The 19,657-nt window shown below is 39.0% G+C and overlaps 2 protein-coding genes across 4 annotated transcripts; both read right to left on the reverse strand.

The window, feature by feature from the left end:
- Positions 1–49: 49 nt before the first annotated feature.
- On the reverse strand, positions 50–12,303 carry LOC114480584 (protein phosphatase methylesterase 1-like). Of its 2 annotated transcripts, none has more exons than XM_028474855.1 (14): positions 11,675–12,303; positions 9,561–9,750; positions 9,423–9,480; positions 9,027–9,078; positions 8,765–8,919; positions 8,606–8,696; positions 6,998–7,063; positions 6,753–6,876; positions 5,802–5,919; positions 5,667–5,711; positions 4,255–4,319; positions 2,287–2,354; positions 2,183–2,213; positions 50–410 (listed from the first exon to the last, which is right to left on the reverse strand). In XM_028474855.1, exons 1-13 carry the CDS (start codon positions 11,701–11,703, stop codon positions 2,192–2,194), a joined length of 1,083 nt encoding a protein of 360 aa, XP_028330656.1. In that variant the 5' UTR covers positions 11,704–12,303; the 3' UTR covers positions 50–410; positions 2,183–2,191. The 2 variants fall into 2 exon arrangements, with proteins under 2 accessions (XP_028330656.1, XP_028330654.1); XM_028474853.1 differs by having other exon boundaries at positions 9,561–9,759; positions 11,675–12,300.
- A 1,266-nt stretch (positions 12,304–13,569) lies between these two features.
- On the reverse strand, positions 13,570–19,113 carry LOC114480567 (toll-like receptor 13). 2 transcript variants are annotated; one of them, XM_028474809.1, is made up of 4 exons: positions 18,931–19,113; positions 15,682–18,233; positions 14,926–15,043; positions 13,570–14,855 (listed from the first exon to the last, which is right to left on the reverse strand). In XM_028474809.1, the coding sequence occupies exons 2-4, from the start codon at positions 18,164–18,166 to the stop codon at positions 14,630–14,632; spliced, it is 2,829 nt and encodes a 942-aa protein (XP_028330610.1). In that variant the 5' UTR covers positions 18,167–18,233; positions 18,931–19,113; the 3' UTR covers positions 13,570–14,629. The 2 variants fall into 2 exon arrangements, with proteins under 2 accessions (XP_028330610.1, XP_028330611.1); XM_028474810.1 differs by having other exon boundaries at positions 14,684–14,855; positions 14,960–15,043.
- Between the last annotated feature and the right edge of the window lie 544 nt (positions 19,114–19,657).

A 19,657-nucleotide genomic window follows, 5' to 3' on the forward strand; every position in this document is an offset into this window, starting at 1 on the left:
TTACCAAAAAATGTAAAATGCTAATAAAATAAAAATGACAGAAATAATGTACGTGAAACATTAAGCTTTATTTTGAAACAGCAGTTTAGTTTCGATAATCAATGTTACAATGGGGCAGGGGGGATATGGCTACAAAATCTAGATGAAGAGACGACGATAAAACATTTGGCATATGTGGGAATACAGCGTTTAACATGCTAAAGGGTTAGCTATGTTGATATTTTTTGTATTCTAACTCCGACATGTTTGAGATTACTAACCACGACCTCCAGCACGCGCTGATGTTGGCTCACGTACAGAGTCTGGGAGAGTTCGCAGCTTCCGGAGGTGAAACTAAAGGTTTCTACGGAGGGTTGGGGAAAATGTGCCGAGTCAGCGTCCGGCCCTGGAGGTCCATTCAGCTGCCAGACCTACGCACAGATGAAAAAAAACAAAAACTCAAGTGGATGACGACGTCCCCACTGCAAAGGGATTTTCTTCATGATGCTGCTCAAGGTTTAAGCTTTTCCTGTACCTTAAGCAGAGGTGAAAGTAACAGATTACAAGTACTCACATTACTGTAATTGAGTTGCTTTTATGGGTACTTGAACTTTTTTGAGTATGTTTCTGAATCAATTATTTTACTTGTATATAAGTATATTTTAAAAGAAGTTAAAGTAATTTGTTACATTTTTATTTGACTGCTGTGACTGAGTAAACTAATATTTTTTGTTTTAAAATGATCAACTTACATTGTGAAACTACAAAAAATGTAAATGACAAGACAACAATCAAATGCATCACATCATAGCCCAGGGGTTTTCAACCTTGAGGTCCGGACCCCATTTGGGGTTGCAAGACACTGGCAGGGGGTCACCAGATTCCTTTAAAAAAAACTAAGAATGTTTTCTGAACAGTTTGAGCCCATTTTTGCTCATTTTTACTCTTTTTCTGCAACTACACCAAACTTGCCATATTTTAACCTATATTCATCACTTTTTCTTGCCATATTTTTGCTCCTTTTAATGTATTTTTGCTACATTACTCCCATTTCTGCCACTTCTCAATCAAATTTCAATGCCTTTTCTGCACTTTCTCCACTTTCAAGATATTTTCTACACTTATAAACCCTTTCCACCACTTTTTCACCTAAAGTCACATATGTTGACCCATTATTGTCACTTTTAACCTCTTTTCACCATATTTCATGCTTATTTTTTGGCAATATAATCACATTCACAATTTGTCACGCCCATTATTTGCCAGTTCAAATCATTGTTTCTACCTTTTTCTGCCACTTATAAGCCAATATTGACACTTTGATCCGTCTGTTTTTGGTCACTCTAATTTGAAATTTTTAACTAATTTCTGTGGTTTTTAAAATCCCATTTCAACACCTTTTCCAACATTTTTGGTCGCTTTGAACCCATTTTATTTCTGATTAAAACAAGGATTTACATCTTTAAAATATATACCATGACCCAAATAATAATAAACGTTCCTGGATAACAGTGGATATTATTCATATAAATAAATAAATGTGGTTATCACAGATTCATAGAACAATGGACCATCATTTTGATGATTTTTTTGGATCATTCCCAAAAATCTCTCCCCTTTATTCCCCTTATAGATGGTCCTGTCTCCACATGACTGTTCTTCAATGTTCATGTCTGTGTTCAACCACCTTCAGCTACAGTGGGGGTCCCCGCTCTCTGAGACTTTTATCTTGAAAGTGGGAAAGATGTGCAGAGAAGGAATGGAAATGTGATGGAGAAGTGTCAGAAAAGGGATAAAAATAAGCAAAAATGGGCTGAAATTGTCAAAAAAAAAATATTCTTAAGGTACTTGACGGCATCTGACGCATGTCTGTCACCAATTATAATGATCACCAGTTGAACTGATGCACCAAGAGGCAAAGAACTCATATTAGAACAAGAATAAAGTTCAAACTTTGCTTCTCCTGATGTTTGATATAAAACTTCCTGATAAAGTGGTGGAAAATGTAGAGAATTTGCCCAAATTTATCCTTTTAGCAACATTGCTGGAGAAACCTTACCATTCTTTGCTCGTGAACTGGAATTAAAAGCTCACAAAAGTGTTGAAACGCTCTAATCTTTAGCTCTGCTTGTAATCCGTGGTTTGCTGTGGAGGAATGCTTCTTCTGGCTAACGCAAAGAGTTTCAGGTGGAACGGTTCTTACCTGCTGAGCTCATTCTGTGAGCGTCTCAGAACTGTGGACAGAAGGTGGAAAGTTAAACCTCAGCGACAATAAGAGCATTCAACGAAACGAGGGTTAATTACTACCTTCTGTTTTGTTTTTTGGCTTCAGCAAACTTGTGTCTCAACAGGAAGGAGGCCACGGCATCAGCCACCTGGGAACAAACAGGAAGTGACAACATTTATCTCAGACCTTATTTTAAAAGACAGTTAGTGACGCAAAGACACTGGGTTATAATTAGGGACATGCGTCAACTATTAGTCCCACAACTTTTCTGTCTAAAGTGGCATTTTTTGGACAATTTTAACAGATAATTTCCAACTGACAGCAAAGCCCCGCCCCTTCACCCAGTGACCCTCCTGGGTCAGCGCCGCTACATGTTAAGCTAAACCAAAATGTAGACTGGTGTCTGTATAGAGTTCCTTCCCAGTCTTAGAGGAACAAAGATTCATCTTACATTTTTCTTCTTCCTCGACTGGAAAGATGCAATCAATGTGAGGTTTGGTAAGAATATGAAACAGAGGGCAATAAATAACAAAAATGCCACAAAAAACTCGGCACAACGGAACAAACATACACAAAATGACAAAAAAAAAAAAATACACAAAATAACTCTAAAACAAACAGAATTGCCACAGTACAGACAAAACGATAAAAAAATATGCTAAAGAAAATACTGAAAGGATAACAAAAACTACACTATAAACACACAAAACAACCAACAATATGAAAACAACTACTATAAATACAGAAAACTATGGGGTGCCGAAAGTAAGAACTTAGTCACTTTTTCATAGCTGACATATTCTGAACATTTACCTAATTTTTCTTTCATTTGAGAAAGAAAATTCATGTAAACCAGCATGTTCTATATCATTGTTGAAAATGTGTGCACATGAAAAATAAATCTAAATGTAAATGCAAAATGTAAATCTAAATGTTAAATTCTAACAGTGGGCCTCGTGACCGACAGGCACTGACCAGCCCACTTTATATAATTTCTAAACATTTAGCTTTACATTTGGTGACCGATTAAACATTTAGATTTAACTTTTACATTTAGATTTACCATTTATATTTAACTTTTACATTTAGATTTAGATACATTTTTCATGTCTACACATTTCTAACAGTGATATAGAACATGCTGTTTTACATGAATTTCTGTCTCAAAGGAAAGATAAATTAACTAAATGTGAGAAAAATGAGCAAATTTTTTTAAATATGTCGGCTATGAAAGAGTTTTTACATTTGACACCCCAAAGAAAACACACCAAGAAACAACAAAAAGACAACAACTACTACGTGAAACAAAACCCACAAGATTCCCAGTCAAGAGAAACATCTTCAAGTTTATAATACACTATAATAAGGAATATGAAACGGCTTGTTGGATCTTTCTTAAAGATAATGTTTATTTAATTTAGTTGAATTCATTAATGTTGTGTATGTTAAGATTTATTATATTGTTGGGGAAATGTTTAGAGAGAACGATTATTTTCCTTCAGTTGCAGCCGCCAGATATTTGTTTCGACCAGCAGAGGGCGCTGGTAACCCAGTGTTTGGTTGTGATGCAGCTTTTCTGCGCAGTGACAAGAAGAAAAAATGCTATGCGCTAGCAGACAGAGCTGATAAACCTTTCACACAATAACCGGAAATTCGCAATTATAGTGTATGCGGACAATGATTGCGTATTTCCAGTACAAAATGAGGAAGTTGTGTGAAAGATGTATCGATAACGTGACTTTTACAGATGTGATGCTGCAGTTTTATTCCCTCAGTAAAGTTTTCGAAAGATCGACTGGACAATCGATTCTTTGACATAGAAGTTACAGTTAACTCCTACATTAACACAGCTGGTGCACAGAAAGGTAGAAAAATATTTATTCAATTAATTTTGAAACTTTGAAATGAAAAAATCTAATAAAAATATTCAATGAACCATAAAGGTTCACAACCATTGTCATTGGATTAATAAGAAATAAATCTATATCAGTGCATCACAAATTATAACCACTGTGTGTGTGTGTGTGTGTGTGCGTGTTATTTTTTACCTTCTCAGGTTTGTCTTCATGCACTGCATGGCCACAGGGGGGCAGCACCTGCATCATAAATCTACCTACACGCACAAACAGAGAACCTGTCACTTCCAGCATGTTTCATGACACACCCAGCTGTTGTCCTCAGAGATGTGTGTGTATGTGTGCTTTTATTTGTCCACAGTTGCAGCCCTTAAATCTCAGACTAAACACCTTTATACTGTTTTCTTGCACAGAAACTTCTTCCTTCAATCAATCACTGATTTGTTGCCTTTAGTACCAAACTAAATCACAGAAGAATATTATTTACACTATAAATGTATCAGTTAACTTTGTATTTGTATCTAATACTCCCACGGATTACCTTTTAATGAAGGTGCGTGACTCTAAGGGTTTTTTTACAATCTAGATTAGTAAACAAATTATTTTTTTGGCTGTGGTGTAATTTTGTGTCTTATTTCCTGCTTCTATTCACACAGAGGCGCGTGCAGAGGAAACATCAATCATGGCGGCTGATATGTAATTGCAGAACTCTCACTATCTCTTAACCTCAAAGATCTCAGACCGGTCTGTTCCCCAAAACCCTTCAGCGTGATAAACCATGTGTCTGCATCTAACCAGCAACCCTAAAGCTGGACTCATTTTTCATTTCATCAAAACCGCCACAACAGCTGGGGGCTCGTCCGGGATCTAAATGCCGTATTTTCCGAGCTATAGAGTGCACCGCTGTATTGGCCGCATTCCAATAATTAGCAATTTTCCAAGAAAAATTCATATAAAGGTCGCACCATCACATAGGTCTCACTCTATTGGCTGATGATCTTCTGTCCATACTTATGCATATTTATTCTATTTTAATTCTTGTTCTATCTTATATAATTCTATTGTGTTCTTTGGTTTTAAGATTGTTGTCACTGACTAGTAAACCCAAACAGGGAAGTAGAAATGTCCTTGCGCTGAAACATATATTTTATTTTAACTTTTGATTGCACTGTTTTTCATTGCTTTTGGATTTTGCGTTGTTGTTGTTGTTGTTGTCGTCGTCGTCGTCCCCCCGCCCCTCAGGACATTTGCACTATACTTGTCGGTGTTATATTTTCAAAATAGGTTGTATTTTTTTATTTTTTTTTCAATGGTTTGTTGCATCACAAAATTGCATTATTTTGTATTGATATGTAAAATAAATAATAATGTGTACACACTGCATATAGCCTTTAAAAATGGCAGGGGGAGGGGGGGGGGGGGGGGGGGGGGGGGGGTGACAAAGTCCACTCTTGCCTAGGACACCAAATGACCTAAAGCCGGCCCTGACTGCCAGAAACGGCTCAGGGAGAAGCTAAAGGACACCCCAGTGACACATGCAAAGTGATTCAAGCCACTGTTGTTAACATTTCCTACCAAAGGACTACTCTTGCTAGTTGACCTACCTTGCATCTGACCGATCGTCAAGGTTCGGTCCAGTCGGTCGATTCCTATAAACCAAATGCAGTTGAAATATCTTTTATACATCATACCGCTACAGTCCTAAAAGTCTTAAAGGGATACTCAGGGGAGACACAGACCAGCCAGCAGCAGGAGTTTGGGCATGTTGCAGGACAGGAAGAGGTTGGACGTGCCTCGAAACCAGCCGTCCCAGTACTTCTCCGACTTAGAGAGGTCTATGCGCCACTTATAAACGCCCTGGGAACGATTGGTGGACAAAACATTAGAATGACCTCAGGAACAAAAGGCTGATATTTTTATAAAGAAAAAAGACAATCCTTTATCTCCTTCTTCACTATATCCATAAATCTTCATTCGTTTGTCTCTTCATCATCTTTTTTTTACCACATCTCCATTATTATTATGTGGCTTACAAGCACTCACACCAGTGATTTGAATTTCAATTCAATTTAAATCTTTTATGACATTTTTCCTATTCAGATTCTAAAAATGCTTTAGGTTCAAAATTTACATTTTTACCTAAATGCATTAGGTAAAAAAACATAGTATATTTATCATTCTAAATCTAATTTTAGTCTAAATTCAAAACTGATTTCAAAATTTGAAATTACATTTGAAATAATTAAAATTTGAAGTAAAATTTCTGAATTGTATATTTAAATGTAACTACAATTACATTAAATTTGAACTTACATTTTTAATTTTGAATTACATTTAAAATGTTTTAAATGTACAAGTGTTCCTTTCAAAGCAGAGAAATCTACAGTAAAATTTTGTTGAAAAGCACTGTATAATAAGAGAGTAGGTAAAACATCGCTGACTGAAAACCTTAACATCCACTAAATAAAGTTTTTAAGATGTGACTGTTGGTCCAGGTGTAATGGGATCTCCCTTTAACCAATCATTGTTCTCCTTAGCCTGCTTCCTGCTCTCACGTAGAGGACAATATTGTCTGCAAACTGTTGATTCCAGGATCTTTCTTTTGAGTAAAAACCTTGCATATCTTTAAGTTTTCTCACTGTTAATTTTTGTGTCTGTTGGTTTCCATACCAGACCTTTGCCAGGCTCACCTCTGTGCTTGTGTTTTCGTTGTCATTCACGAGGCTTTGGTCGTAGAACTCTTCGTTGCGCTCGACAACCGTGTCGGTCCCCGGACTGGCCTGTTCCAGAGGGTCGGTTTCTTCCACCTCACACCTCCGGAGGACACGGAGAAGACGTAAGAAGTGTGCACCAACATAATTATAAAGGCAGAAAGTCCAAATATTTTTTATTCTCCAACAAAGACACAAAGACTTGGATATTTGAGGTCTCACACCTTTTGATCTGACCGACCATCGATACTCGGGCCGACTCCAGGTTCCTGATTTGTCCACTCTTGACACTGGAAGAACAACAAATATCCTTTCATTTCTTTAGTTACTTTGTAAATTAAATGAAAGCTATCAGACATGCATGTGTTTCAGGTATAGTACATTCATTACCACAGTCCACAGACCAACTCGGTTCCAGACTTTAGTTTTAGCTTTGAAATGTTAGAAAAAGAGAAAATATTTAGGAGCTCTACTGGCATGAGATCAAGGTTTCCATGGAAGTGAGCGATGGAACAATTAGCTCATGTTAAGGGAGCTCCATCCGTCCATCCATCCATCCCTTCGTCCATCCATCCATCAAACAACTAAGCATGTATCTATGCCAGCAATCAACCAAACAACTAAGCATCCTAGGAAACTTCATCCTAGCAACCATTCAATCAACCAAGCAACAAACATGCAACTAAGAAACCATCCTTTCATTGAATTAACCAAGGAGTTCTAAACCTTGCGGTCAGGACCACAATTGGGCTCGCGAGACCCTGGGAGGGGGTCCCCAGATGCGTTCACGGAACTAATATTATTTTTTTAACAATTCGAGCCAATTTTTTTGCTTATTTTTACCCTTTTTCTACAACTACACCAAACTTTCCATATTTTAACCCATTTTAATCAGTTTTTTTTGCCATATTTCTGCTCCTTTTAATGCATTTTTGCTACATTACTCCCATTTCTGACACTTCTCCATCAAATTTCAGCACACATAAACCCTTTCCACCTAATGCCACATACTTTGACCCATTATTGTCACTTTTAACCACTTTTCACCATGTTTTGTTTTTTTCCCCCAATTTAACCACATTTACCATTTGTCATTCACATTATTTGCCAGTTTAAACTAATTGTTCCAATATTGCCGCTTTGAACCCTTTTTACCACTTTTTCTGTCCATTTTTGACCACTCTAATTTGCAACATTTAACCAATTTTTTTGGTTTTTAAAATCCCATTTCACCACTTTTTCCACCATTTTGATCACTTTTAACCCATTTTATTTCTGATTAACACAATGATTTAAGATGACTATAAACTATGGTCCAAATAAAATAACAATAACAGTGGATATTATTCAGATAAATAAATAATTAAATGTGGTTATCACAGATTAATAGAACAATGGACCATCATTTTGCTGACTTTAGGGATGAACCCCAAAAATCTCTCCCCTTTATAGATGGTCCTGTCTCCGCATGACTGTTCTTCAATGTTCATGTCTGTATTCAATCACCTTCAGGTACAGTGGGGGTCCCCGGCATGTGGAACCTTTATTTTGGGGGTCACAGGCTGAGAAGGTTGAGAACCACTGATCTCACCTCTCTAGCAACCAACGATCCAACCCTCCATCCTACAGTCCCATCCTACTTGGCTGTGCCTCGTATTGCTTTAAAAGGAAGGCCCGTAGGGGGAATCCTAACCATATGAAAGGCTCAGCTGGTTCCTCTAAATAAAAGAGCAGTAGCTCTACTCTGAGCTCTTGGATCTTTGCCACCATTGTGCTGCCCGGGGCCAGATTGAACATCGATGGTTGAGTGTAACTGAGCTTTGGATCCTCACCTCCATTCTATGGCGTGCTCCATGGAGTTGAAGGACTTTGGTCTTCCCTTTAGAAAGTTCTGTATGCTGTGGAGGGCATCCATTGCGCTGCCTGTTAGTGGAACGGAAGAGGCATAAACTTGATCTGTTTTAGGTTTGGGTTATGATGTGCACACTCACCTTCCACCACATCAATGGCCACTAGGCCCACGGTGCTTGGAATTAGCATGTTGCTCGCTAGATGCACCGAGATCGCCCCTCCAACCCCATGCCCCATGAGGACGACTGGGGGCGGAGTCTCTCCATAAGTGGCTCGAATCACATTAGCGACGTCGCTGACCAGACAGTGATGACACATCATCAACACTTGTGTCGGCTGATGGTTCAGCTTGTATCAGTACGGCCAAATGCTTGTTGTTTGTGAGGTTTTTTTAATGGTTACCTGGACATGGTTTGTGTAGAAAAGTCATCCGACTGCAGGACCATTGTGGCACCTTAGCAAGCACCAACATGGAAACATGATTTAGATACACATGGAAACAGAGGCGTGTAATGGATGAATGCTAAACACTGGACTATTGTTGAGTTGGACCATATCAAAGAATGTTACAAATACACCAGTTAGAAAAGGCTCGAGTCTCAACTGTGAGGTTACTTGCTCATTTGGATGATAATATATTAACAAATGTTGTCAAATGGTTAACTGCTCTGTTGAGATAATAGTGTTAATTTCACCTTTATTCCAAAATATTTGGATACTGTTGATACAATCACAACTACTTAGTTCGAATTGGACTCAAGTTTAACCTTTCAATGCCAGATCTTGTAACTGCCTCACCGTGACCCCTGAGGTCCATGGCCAACACCCTGCAGGTCACTCTGCTGGCGATGGCGGTCTAAAAGACAGAGAAACCTCTAGAATGCCACTTATACTAGCCTCGGAGTGTATGACTGAACTTGAACCATCTGAACTCACGGTGAAAACGGCCCAGGACAAGGCCGAGTGACCCCCGCCATGCAGGAGCACCAGCAGCGGTCCATCACTTCCCGCTTTGTAAACCCTGAAGACGTCACCGCTGTCGGCCAGGCCAACGTTTACATCGTCCATCTGGTCAAAATATTCCCTCCACGACACCGGCGAGTAGTCGAGTGTGCGGCCGACCTCGCTGGTCGACATGTGGACACAGACACACAGACACTGTATAGACAAGCACTCACAGAAGCTCTCAGTTCACAAGAAAACACAGAGAAACACATTGTCAAGGTTTCCAGAGACCCTATCTTTCCTGTTGGATTAATTACACAAGACAGAACCTTGAGATTGGAGCAAAGAAGGACTGTGAGGTTAAAGTTAAAATAAACTAAAACACTATTTGTAATACTTTGTATAAATTATACCCACAGCACAACAATCAGATTATAGTGGGGCACTAAAATAATAACATATCTCGGGATACTAATCACTCAAAACTTGAACAGATTGTACAAGATAAATTATTAAAGAAAATGATAAGATTGAGGAGGACACAACAAAATGGACAACGCTAATACTACAGCTGTCCAAATCCCTGAATTAAGCATAAAACGCTCTATCTGACGAGAGAAAGAGGAGGTTTGGCTCTGCCCAATCTTAAACAATACTACTAAGCAGCTCAAATGAGATATACTGTATGGTAAAATGGTGTTCCCCCAACTATCAAGCCAAATGGAAGTATATTGAGCTAAACTTAGACATACAACGTCAGGCCTGTTTTGGGGCTAAAGAATACAGTTTATAGGGAAGATAATGATAACAATTAGGAAAATGACTGCAAACTCCTCCTGATACGGCCTTTCCAATCGAAAAAATTGCCTTTACCAAGTCTGACAATAGATTTCAGAGGTGGAGAGAACAGGGGATGATGGGTGTCTGTTTACTCATTAAGGGAAGAACCTTTAAATCATTTTAGAGTACAAACAAAACAACATGATCTCTTGAGGACAAGGATATGTTCAGATGGAAAAACTTTTTGACAAGGAGATTAGAAGAAACTTACTAGTAAATGGCAGTGAGGTGATAAAGGTTTTTACAGGCACATACAAGAAAACACCCGCTAAGATTGTGACAAAATGTCAAAATGTAACGGTATTCGTTGTATGTCAAATGAAAAAGGGAATTAGAACTAAACATTACAACAGTATGTCTGAAAAAGAGTAGCATGTAAAGCACAAACTAGCTCTAAAGGCAGGCGAGAATTTTGCTGGAAAAACCTTATTTGTTTTATTATTATTACACCAAAAATAAAAAGGAAACAATTAGGAACACAGCAGCACTGCTGGAGAAGGTGTGACCATATGAATGCTGACCACTCTGTGACCACAGGGGACGACAGTTCCAACTCTGTGGTTTGGTAGATAATGTTTTGGGTCACAACTGTTTTTTTTTTTTTTTAATCCTATTTCAGTAAAGAAAAGAGAGTTACATCAGCATCTTTAACTTTTCCTGATTATTTAGAGCAACCAAAAGCAGCACCAATTAGCATTTTGACAGAAATGACATCATCAATCATGTGATTTCAAGATGGCGGAACACAGGTTTTAAAATGGTGAAGTGGTCCAATTTTTAAAAGTTAATAAAACAAATATGGTGCAAAAAAATATGTTTTGTTATATATAGATCTACCAATAAGCACATTTAAAAGATTTTAGGGCACATTTGTAAAATCAGTGGAGGATCCCTTTAACAACAATAACTTTGAATGCAATCACAGGTTTGGGAATAAATCTCATTGTTTTGAGATTCTAGGACTTAATAGCTTCATTAAAACATGAACGTGCAGATTTACAAGATGTTTAAGCTCCAAGTATTCTATATGAATAATGTCACCCAGTTTTCCACCTCTGCCGCTCCTTCACCCCTCCTGATTGACGTATAATACATTGTGTTAGCACGCACAAAACAATAGATTTAAGAATATAACGGTTTCCCCTGTGGGATCATGTTGAACCTCCAACACAAACTCTCTCCCTCACTTGTAACTTCAAAAGATGATACTAAATAAAAGAGTCACTGTTGAAACCACTGCTTTATCAGATTGAGAGGTAACTTACTGCTCAGTGTCAAAGTTCTCCTCCCACATGCTGGAAAAGGACGTCCAATCGGCAGTGGGCCGTCTTCAATTATACTGAGACCGTAGTGGTTAGTTGTCGGTATTTGTGGGATCGACAAACAATGGACGAGACAGAGAACAGCTTTGTGGTCTTGTCCATCGACTGAGTCCTGAGTGAACGTGACGACTGCTGGTGTCAGCACAAACACTACAGGACCATCCAGAGTCAGCTGCTGCTGTCAGATACGTCCCTTCTTCCGCCTCCCAATTGGCTGTGGAAGGAAAGGTGGGAGGTGTCTCAGAGGAACTCTCAGCCTCACTTTAAGATACTTGGAGAAGATTCTTGAAAAGAAAGTCCACGGCAGAGCTTCGGCGTTTCACCAAAGTGTGGTGCTTGGACCCGAGGTGACCCCTCACGTGCCATTAAACATGATTGTTTAGAGGTGAAGATAAATGCATGTGTGAGTCCCATGAAAGGAGAGAGTATTCTTGTCCTTTGTGGATGCACAAAAGGCTTCCAGGTGGTTTTGACAGACAGAATCTGTTTCCAGGAAACCGTCCTTTGTGATGGTGAAACAGAAATTGTTCTCATCTAAGTCAAAACTAAAGGGCTCGACAAATGACTTCACACCTCGGGAAGAACGAAGAAACTTTTGGCATTTATTCATTTGTTTGTTATTAAGGGGCTTTTTGTAAGCAAAGGTTAAAGTGTACCCAAGAGTTTGCAGCCTGCGACCACCAAAATAAAGGTCTCAGAGAGCGGGGACCCCCACTGTAGCTGAAGGTGGTTGAACACAGACATGAACATTGAAGAACAGTCATGTGGAGACAGGACCATCTATAAGGGGGAATAAAGGGGAGAGATTTTTGGGGTCCATTCATAAAGTCAGCAAAATGAAGTTAATTTATCTATGAATCTGTGATAACCACATTTATTTATTCATCTGAATAAGATTCACTGTTATCCAAGGAGTTTAGTATTATTTGCTCCATATTATACAGTCATCTTGAAGATATAAATTCTTGTTTTACTCAGAAATAAAATAGGGTAAAACTGACCAAAAATGGTGGAAAAGATGGTGAAATGGCATTTTAAAAACCTCAGAAATTGGTTAAAAGTTGCAAATTAAAGTGGCCAAAAACAGACAGAAAATGAGGGGAAAAAGAGGTTTAAGTGTCAGTATTGGCTTAAAAGTAAGAACAATTAGTTTAAACTGGCAAAAAAAAAAATGGGCATGATACATTGTGATTGTGGTTAAATTGGCAAAAATGAAATATAGTGAAAAGAGGTTAAAAGTGACAATAATGGTTTAGCAGGCATATGAGACATTAGGTAGGAAAAGCAGTGGAAAGGATTAAAAAGTCTTGAAAGTGGAAAAAAAAATGTGCATAATAGGAACTGAAATTTGATAGAGAAGTGGCAGAAATGGGAGTAATGTAGCAAAAATACATTGAAAGAAGCAAAAATATGGCATGAAGAAGTGATAAAATAGGTTAAAATATAGCCAGTTTTGTGTAGTTGCAAAAATTGTAGTTCAAATTGCTCAAGAAAATATTCTTAGCTTCTTGAAGGCATCTGGCGACTGCCTCCCAGTGTCTCGCGACCCCAAAAGGGGTCCTGATCCTAAGGTTGAGAACCCCTGTGCTATGGGGACACAACCAACAACAGCAAACTATTTAGCACAGGAGAAAAAGCAAAGGCTGCATGTATAGTTGGAGAAAGAAACATAGGCAGATCCAAAGACCACTCAAAGTAGGCAAATTGAGAGTAACTTTTAGCACAGCGGGGCCCACAAAAATGTGATTTTACATGATCGGAAGGCCAGCATTGAGAAAAATTACAAATATGAGCATTTTAACACCCACTGCATGCAGCTAAAGTAACTACACAAAATACATAGTACAAACTTTTTATTTTGTTTGGGAGCTACGTTGTTAAACTGAGGGCCACACGAGGCCCATCAGTTGTCAATGTCTGGTTTTGATCTTTTGAGGCAGTATTGCAACAAGTGTTTACATCACTACAAACATAATTGTAATTGTAATTCCCTTAATGAAGCATCATTTCATCCCAAACATCGCCGACATGATCCGAAGACAGTACCTTTCATAATAAGTGGAGATTTGTATATTTTAGAGTTTGAATTGTATTGATTGAGTTAAGAGGGTCTTAAACTGATAAAAAAAAAATATACAATTGTATAAAATAATTTCAGGATTATGCTACTTACTGCCCTCTGCTAGCCTGAATGGGTATTTATTTGACAGTCAGCCAACATGAAGGCCAATAATTTGCTGTCTAAATTTTTTTTTTGACCAATTAAGTAAAATTGAACGATTTGCAAGAGCACACCAAACAACCTGTCTAAGTAAAAAATCACGAGTCAAAGAGTGTCGATCACAAGTCACCAACGAGACATCGCAAGTACAACCCAGTAGCCTTCGAGCATCCATCCATTTTCTGACCCGCTTGCTCCTTTTTTTGGGTTGCAGGGGGTCTGCCAGTGCCTATCCCAGCTGTCACCGGTCATTAGGCAGGGGTACACCCTGGTCAGGGCGCCAGTCCATCGCGGGGCAACACACACAACTAACCACTCACACTCACTCCTATGGACAATATAGAGAGTCCAATCTATTTATCTATCTATCTATAAAAGAAAGCTATTAACTCTTTTGTATATGTACATGAATCTCATCTGTAAAATATTTAGAAATAAGTGTAATCGCCACTAAATCAGGAATTTGTGCTGTTTCATTGTAAAGGAAATCAGAAGTACAGGAGACCACAGTCAGTGGTTGACTTGTATCGGCAAGATCTTCACCAAACCCAAAGCCTTTCTGACAAGGGAAGAAACATCTTAAAGTGAATTTAGTTTCTTCAACAGTTCTCGATACGTAACATCTTAAATTATTACTCCAAACACACTATGGAAGAGAAATTAGTAAACAATGGAAGTTAACAGAAGAAATCTTCAGCTTCATCAGGATCTTCATGTGTCCTCAGCGCTCTCCGTACGTTCTCCCAGAAGACCCTGGCATGCTGGCCGGCCTGTGGCCAGCTCAGGTAGGTGCACCTCTTCACCAGACGCCTCATTGTGTAGTACGGAGAGAGCTGCCTGGCCGGGATGTCCTCCAGGAACAGCATGATCAGCACGTCCTTGTGCTCATCGAACAGCCGGAAGCTGAATAACACAGATTGACAAACTCAGTGTGTCGGTTTGAAGCGTGTCAGCACGAGAGCAGCGCCCTCACCTGGCCATTTGGATCTCTCTGGAGCACCACTCACTCTGCAGGTAGTGGTGGCTGATCACACAGAGGGTCTTCCTGCTGCTGTAGATGGCGTCTGTGATGTTTTCCACGATAGCCTTTCCTACAAAGAGTACGTTGAGAAATATTCTATAATTCCTTTTATTTCCCCTTTTTTTCACCTTGTCTGCACATGCTGTCAAAAGTCAACACTACATGTAGTGCAATCTTTTTGTGACAGCTACGCATGTTGTATTCTTGCAATGAAACAAATATATTTATTTTATTGCTTAATTCCGATCATCACCAGCCCTCCCTAAGAAAGGGTAAGAAAAACTTTAATAGAGGAAAGTTGTAAAAAAGAGAGGGCAGTGTTACTTCTTGGTGAGGGGGAAAGGAACAGGTAAGAGGGAGTTAGGGTGGGACAACGGAAGGAGTGAGTGACAGTAATCTATTTTAGTTGTGCTGAAAGTGTAATGCACCTCCGTCCACCTAGGACACCAGTGGGTGCAGAGTGACTGTCAAGGGTGTCTATGATTCACTAAGTAATTTTATGTGAAACCAGTCCATTCTCCTCAACACTGCAAGTAAAGGACTCGACCAGAAATACAAATGAACACATGTATACAGCTGATGTAACAACCAATTAAAAGCTCTTGGAAGAAAGAAAACAAATAGCTGACAGTGATACAGAAAGTAAGTATTCAAGATAATGAAGTCTGACCTCCGGGTCAACTTAGCTTTGAGACAAACACAAGGTACCTGGTTCAAAGTCTCTGTGGTGCAGACAAAGTCTCCAGCCCTGCTGACCTTCCAGCACTGGAAGCAGCTCTCTGTAGACCCAGGCCTCATCATGCACGTTGTAGGAGATAAATGCGTCGTAGCGATGAGGCGTTCCTGCCTTCTTCCTGCTGTTATCGTAGAGGAAGGCCAGGAAGAGGTAGTAGGCATAGGTGAGGTGCCACCTCAGGAAGTGGTAGATGAAGGAGGTGAGGAGGACAAACATAATCAGACAGGTACTGGAGATGAAGCAGAGGAAGCTTCTATCCATCCAACAGGAGTGGACATCAAAGTCCAGGAAGTGCTCTTCCTGACGTCGGACTGGAAATGCACAAATGTACTGGTAACCGTTGACAACCTGTGTTTGGTTGTTGGTCTGAATCCACTGCATGAAACCTGAATTAGAGCATTCACAAGTCAGAGGATTATCAGACAGGTCCAGATATCTCAGGGCAGGCAGGAATTGGAAGACCGTCTCATTGATTACTGATAAGTCATTGTTACTGAGCTTCAGCACACTGAGAGCCAACAGCTTAGCCTGAGCCAGAAAGTCCAAAGACTTGAGCTTATTATTGGAGAGATCTAGTTCCTTCAGGTCTGGGATGTACCAGAACAGTTCAGGAGTTAAATCTGACAGGTCACTATGGACTATCTGCAGATTCTTCAGTTTTGGAGTGAACCTAAACGTGTCAAGGTGTACAGACTCCTTAAAAAAATTCTCAGCTCGAAAAAACTCTAAAGATCTCAAACCACTGAGGAGATCAGTTGAAGTTCCACCTTTGTCTGTAGTCTGTTTCTTTATTTCAAGTCTTTTTAAGAGGGTCAAATTGGAGAATGGGGAATCGTCATCCCTCCGATGACTATTGTGATGATCGTTAAAGACGAGAACTATGCTCAGATTTTGTAAGCTTTGCAGACTTTCAAAAATGACTGTTAAAAAAGGGCATGTTATTCGGAGTGTTTGGAGATTACCAAGTCCTTCCAAAGCCTCATGATCTATTCTATAGCTATCGTCTGTCTGTAAATTTAATTCCTGAAGTGAGAACAAACTCCTGAAGTCCCCATCCCTGATTGCTTTAAAATCATTTTTGTCCAAATTCAAGGATTCAAGTTTTTGCAAGTTAAGTTTAAATGCATTTCCAACAAAGTCAAGTGAGTTTAATCTGAGGTTAAGCTCTTTAAGTTCCTTCAGATTTTCAAAAAGGCACCCCTGAAGAGTTGAAACGTGATTATTCTGAAGATTCAGACTAGTTAGGTTTGTCAAATTCTTAAAGTCGAGGCAGTCAAGCTCCTTGACGCTGTTATAGGACAAATCGAGGACCTCCAGGGTAGAGATTCCTCTGATGGTAACCGGAAGCTTGGAAAGCTCATTGTTGCTCATCGACAGTATCCTAAGCTGTGTCAAGGACTGGAGCGAATGTTCGAACATCTCTAATAGAGAATTAAAATTTAAATTAAGATGAGTGATCTGTGAGCAAGACTGCAACAGTTTGTCATCAATGGTCTTAAGACTACATCCTGTTAAAACTAAAGTTCTTAAAGAAGGAATCTGGCAAGCGGTTTCGACAAGTCCTTGATCCAACCAACTCTTCATATTACTAAACTCAAGTTGTTTAAGGGAGGAGGTGGTCTGTAGTATTGCTCTGTAGGAATCAAAGCTAATATATATGCCACTCAGGGACAGGCGAGTCAAGGACCTTAAGAATGTCTTGTTCTTTACATCCCACTGGATATTGTAGCCACATTCATTAAATACAAGACTAGATAAGTTTGGAAAGACATGTCTGGTGATGCTGAACTTTCGCAGAAAATTTAAACTAAGGTCCAGGTATGTGAGGTTTGATAATTTCACAGGAATTCTGTCTGTTTGGAAATACTCAAGTCTGTTAAAAGCAAGTTGCAGACTTATCAGAGCTGGTAGCTTTAGGATTGGATGAATGTCTGTCATCTTACTCAGGTAGTTATTTGTTAGACCAACTGAACGTAGACGGGGCAGAGACTGGAAGGCTCGAGGGGTTAAAAAGGAGATTTCATTGTCACTTAAATACAGCTCCTCTAGCTTAGATAAGCCCTGAAACATCTTCTCTGTTAGATTTGTGAGTTTGTTATCATTCATGCTGAGAAATCGTAATTCCACCATGTCAGCAAAAGCTTCGTCCTCAACTGCAGAAATCCTGTTTACATCAAACTGTGCAGTCACAAGCTTAGATAGACCTCGTAACTCTGCCCTGGTGATCCGAGTAATGTGGTTCTCACAGAGATTCAGTGATACAGCATTTTGGGGAATGTCATCTGGAATGACTGTCAGGTAACGATAATCGCAGCTAACATACACATCATTTCCATTTTCATCATCAGAGTCAGAAATTGTGCAGTTTTTTAGTGAGAATGACCAAGTAGAGTGCTGGAGGAGCAAGAAACACAGAAGTGAAACCAGGACCGGCGGACAACTTCCTAAATCTGGCATGTTGGACAGCAGAGTTGTGTCTTGAAGCTCTTGGAGGGCAATGATCTGTTTATTTACTTTCACATATCTGAGAAAAACAGAAAAACACATTTAAACACAGTTTTACCACAACTGCATACTTCCACAACATGTAGGTACAGCATCTCTGCTTCTGTGATTTTATTCCTAATCAGCAGTGTTCACTAAATCTGTTATGTGAAATGTCAGCACTGACCAACACCACACAGTAACCACAGTAATGGGTGAATTATCAATGTCTGTGACAGATGATGACACAAAAACAACAACAAAAAACCATACTACATATAACCAGTACATACAGAGAAAAGACTTAACTGATTCATGATTTCTATGTTGTCATCAGTTTTTCCACTATTTACTGTGAAGCCCTTTACTATTTTGATTTGTAGAAAGGATACTTTAGCTGCCTACACATAAAAACACTCTTAGGATTAACGCTGCACACGCCAGAGGTTGCAAAACATCACTTCTTTTTATGTTGAAAGGCCTGTTTTACTTGTAATTTTACTTTAAAATCTTCTAAAACTCAGTTTAATCTCCTTCAAACTTAAAGTAAGCAAACAGCTTATGAAATGCACTTTGAGATATTTCTATGTATTTTCACCAAGATAGAAAGTTCTGTCGTATAAACCACATTCACGTGAAATCCAGGACGGTTTAGACGCTCATGAAGTTGTTCAAACCTCCCCAGTTGACTTTTCTAATGTGGATTGTAGTTTATAAACCAGAAAGGTTTCACGTACCTCTCAGTTTTCTTCCAGTTCCTCAAACACCAGGCTTTGCTTGATTAATTAAAACATCAAAACTCTATATCAGGGTTTAATCATCCGGATTCAAACTCAAAAGCCTCAAAGATTTCTTCGGTCCAGTTTGGAGCCTGAAATGGACTTCAGTGTCACTAAAACATTGTTTAGCTGTGTAAGAGGTTTGTGGTCTGAAACAGAGAAGAAGTGATTTTTAACCACTGAAACGCTGCCTGGCCAAAGTGATGACACAGCAGTTGTCTCTAAACATATTCTACCTACGTATGTAAATGCATTTGAGAGAAATACAGTATTTTTTAATCTAACCTTTATTTTACCATTTTGGACAGTGACGCCCTGGCCAAGTAGCATCAGGGCAAATACATAATACAAGATATAGGAGAAACTCAGAGAGGAAGATAAAAAAATTAAAAAAACAGGAATGAAACATGTAAAACAGCAGGAACACATCATACAATATTTTTTTTTTTTTTTTAAATCACAAAACAAAAAATTGTGTACATCATGAACAGTGACACATTAAGTAAATGCTTAGAAGCAAGTGCAACAATGCTGGACTATTAACCACTATAATCATACTTATATTACAAACAAAAACATATTCCTTTAGAGGCTAAAAAAAAAGTCTCCACGGTACTCAAAAAGGCCTTTTGTGAATGAGCTAAAAATCTAAAATGTCCTCCCTATGACTGTCGACTTAAATTAA

Source organism: Gouania willdenowi, chromosome 18 (genome assembly GCF_900634775.1).
Source record: "Gouania willdenowi chromosome 18, fGouWil2.1, whole genome shotgun sequence".
In the NCBI taxonomy this organism is placed as follows: Eukaryota; Metazoa; Chordata; class Actinopteri; order Blenniiformes; family Gobiesocidae; genus Gouania; species Gouania willdenowi.

Coding starts and splice junctions, on each gene's coding strand:
- LOC114480584 (XM_028474853.1), bottom strand. CDS start 11,703: ATGTGGGAGGAGAACTTTGACACTGAGCA. Junction 6,877..6,997: donor ATGGTCGGTCAGATCAAAAG/GTGTGAGACCTC, acceptor TGTCCTCCGGAG/GTGTGAGGTGGAAGAAACCG. Junction 2,214..2,286: donor GCCAAAAAACAAAACAGAAG/GTAGTAATTAAC, acceptor TTCTGTCCACAG/TTCTGAGACGCTCACAGAAT.
- LOC114480567 (XM_028474809.1), bottom strand. CDS start 18,166: ATGCCAGATTTAGGAAGTTGTCCGCCGGTCCTGGTTTCACTTCTGTGT. Junction 15,044..15,681: donor CCACAGAGACTTTGAACCAG/GTACCTTGTGTT, acceptor TACTCTTTGTAG/GAAAGGCTATCGTGGAAAAC. Junction 14,856..14,925: donor AGAGAGATCCAAATGGCCAG/GTGAGGGCGCTG, acceptor TGTGTTATTCAG/CTTCCGGCTGTTCGATGAGC.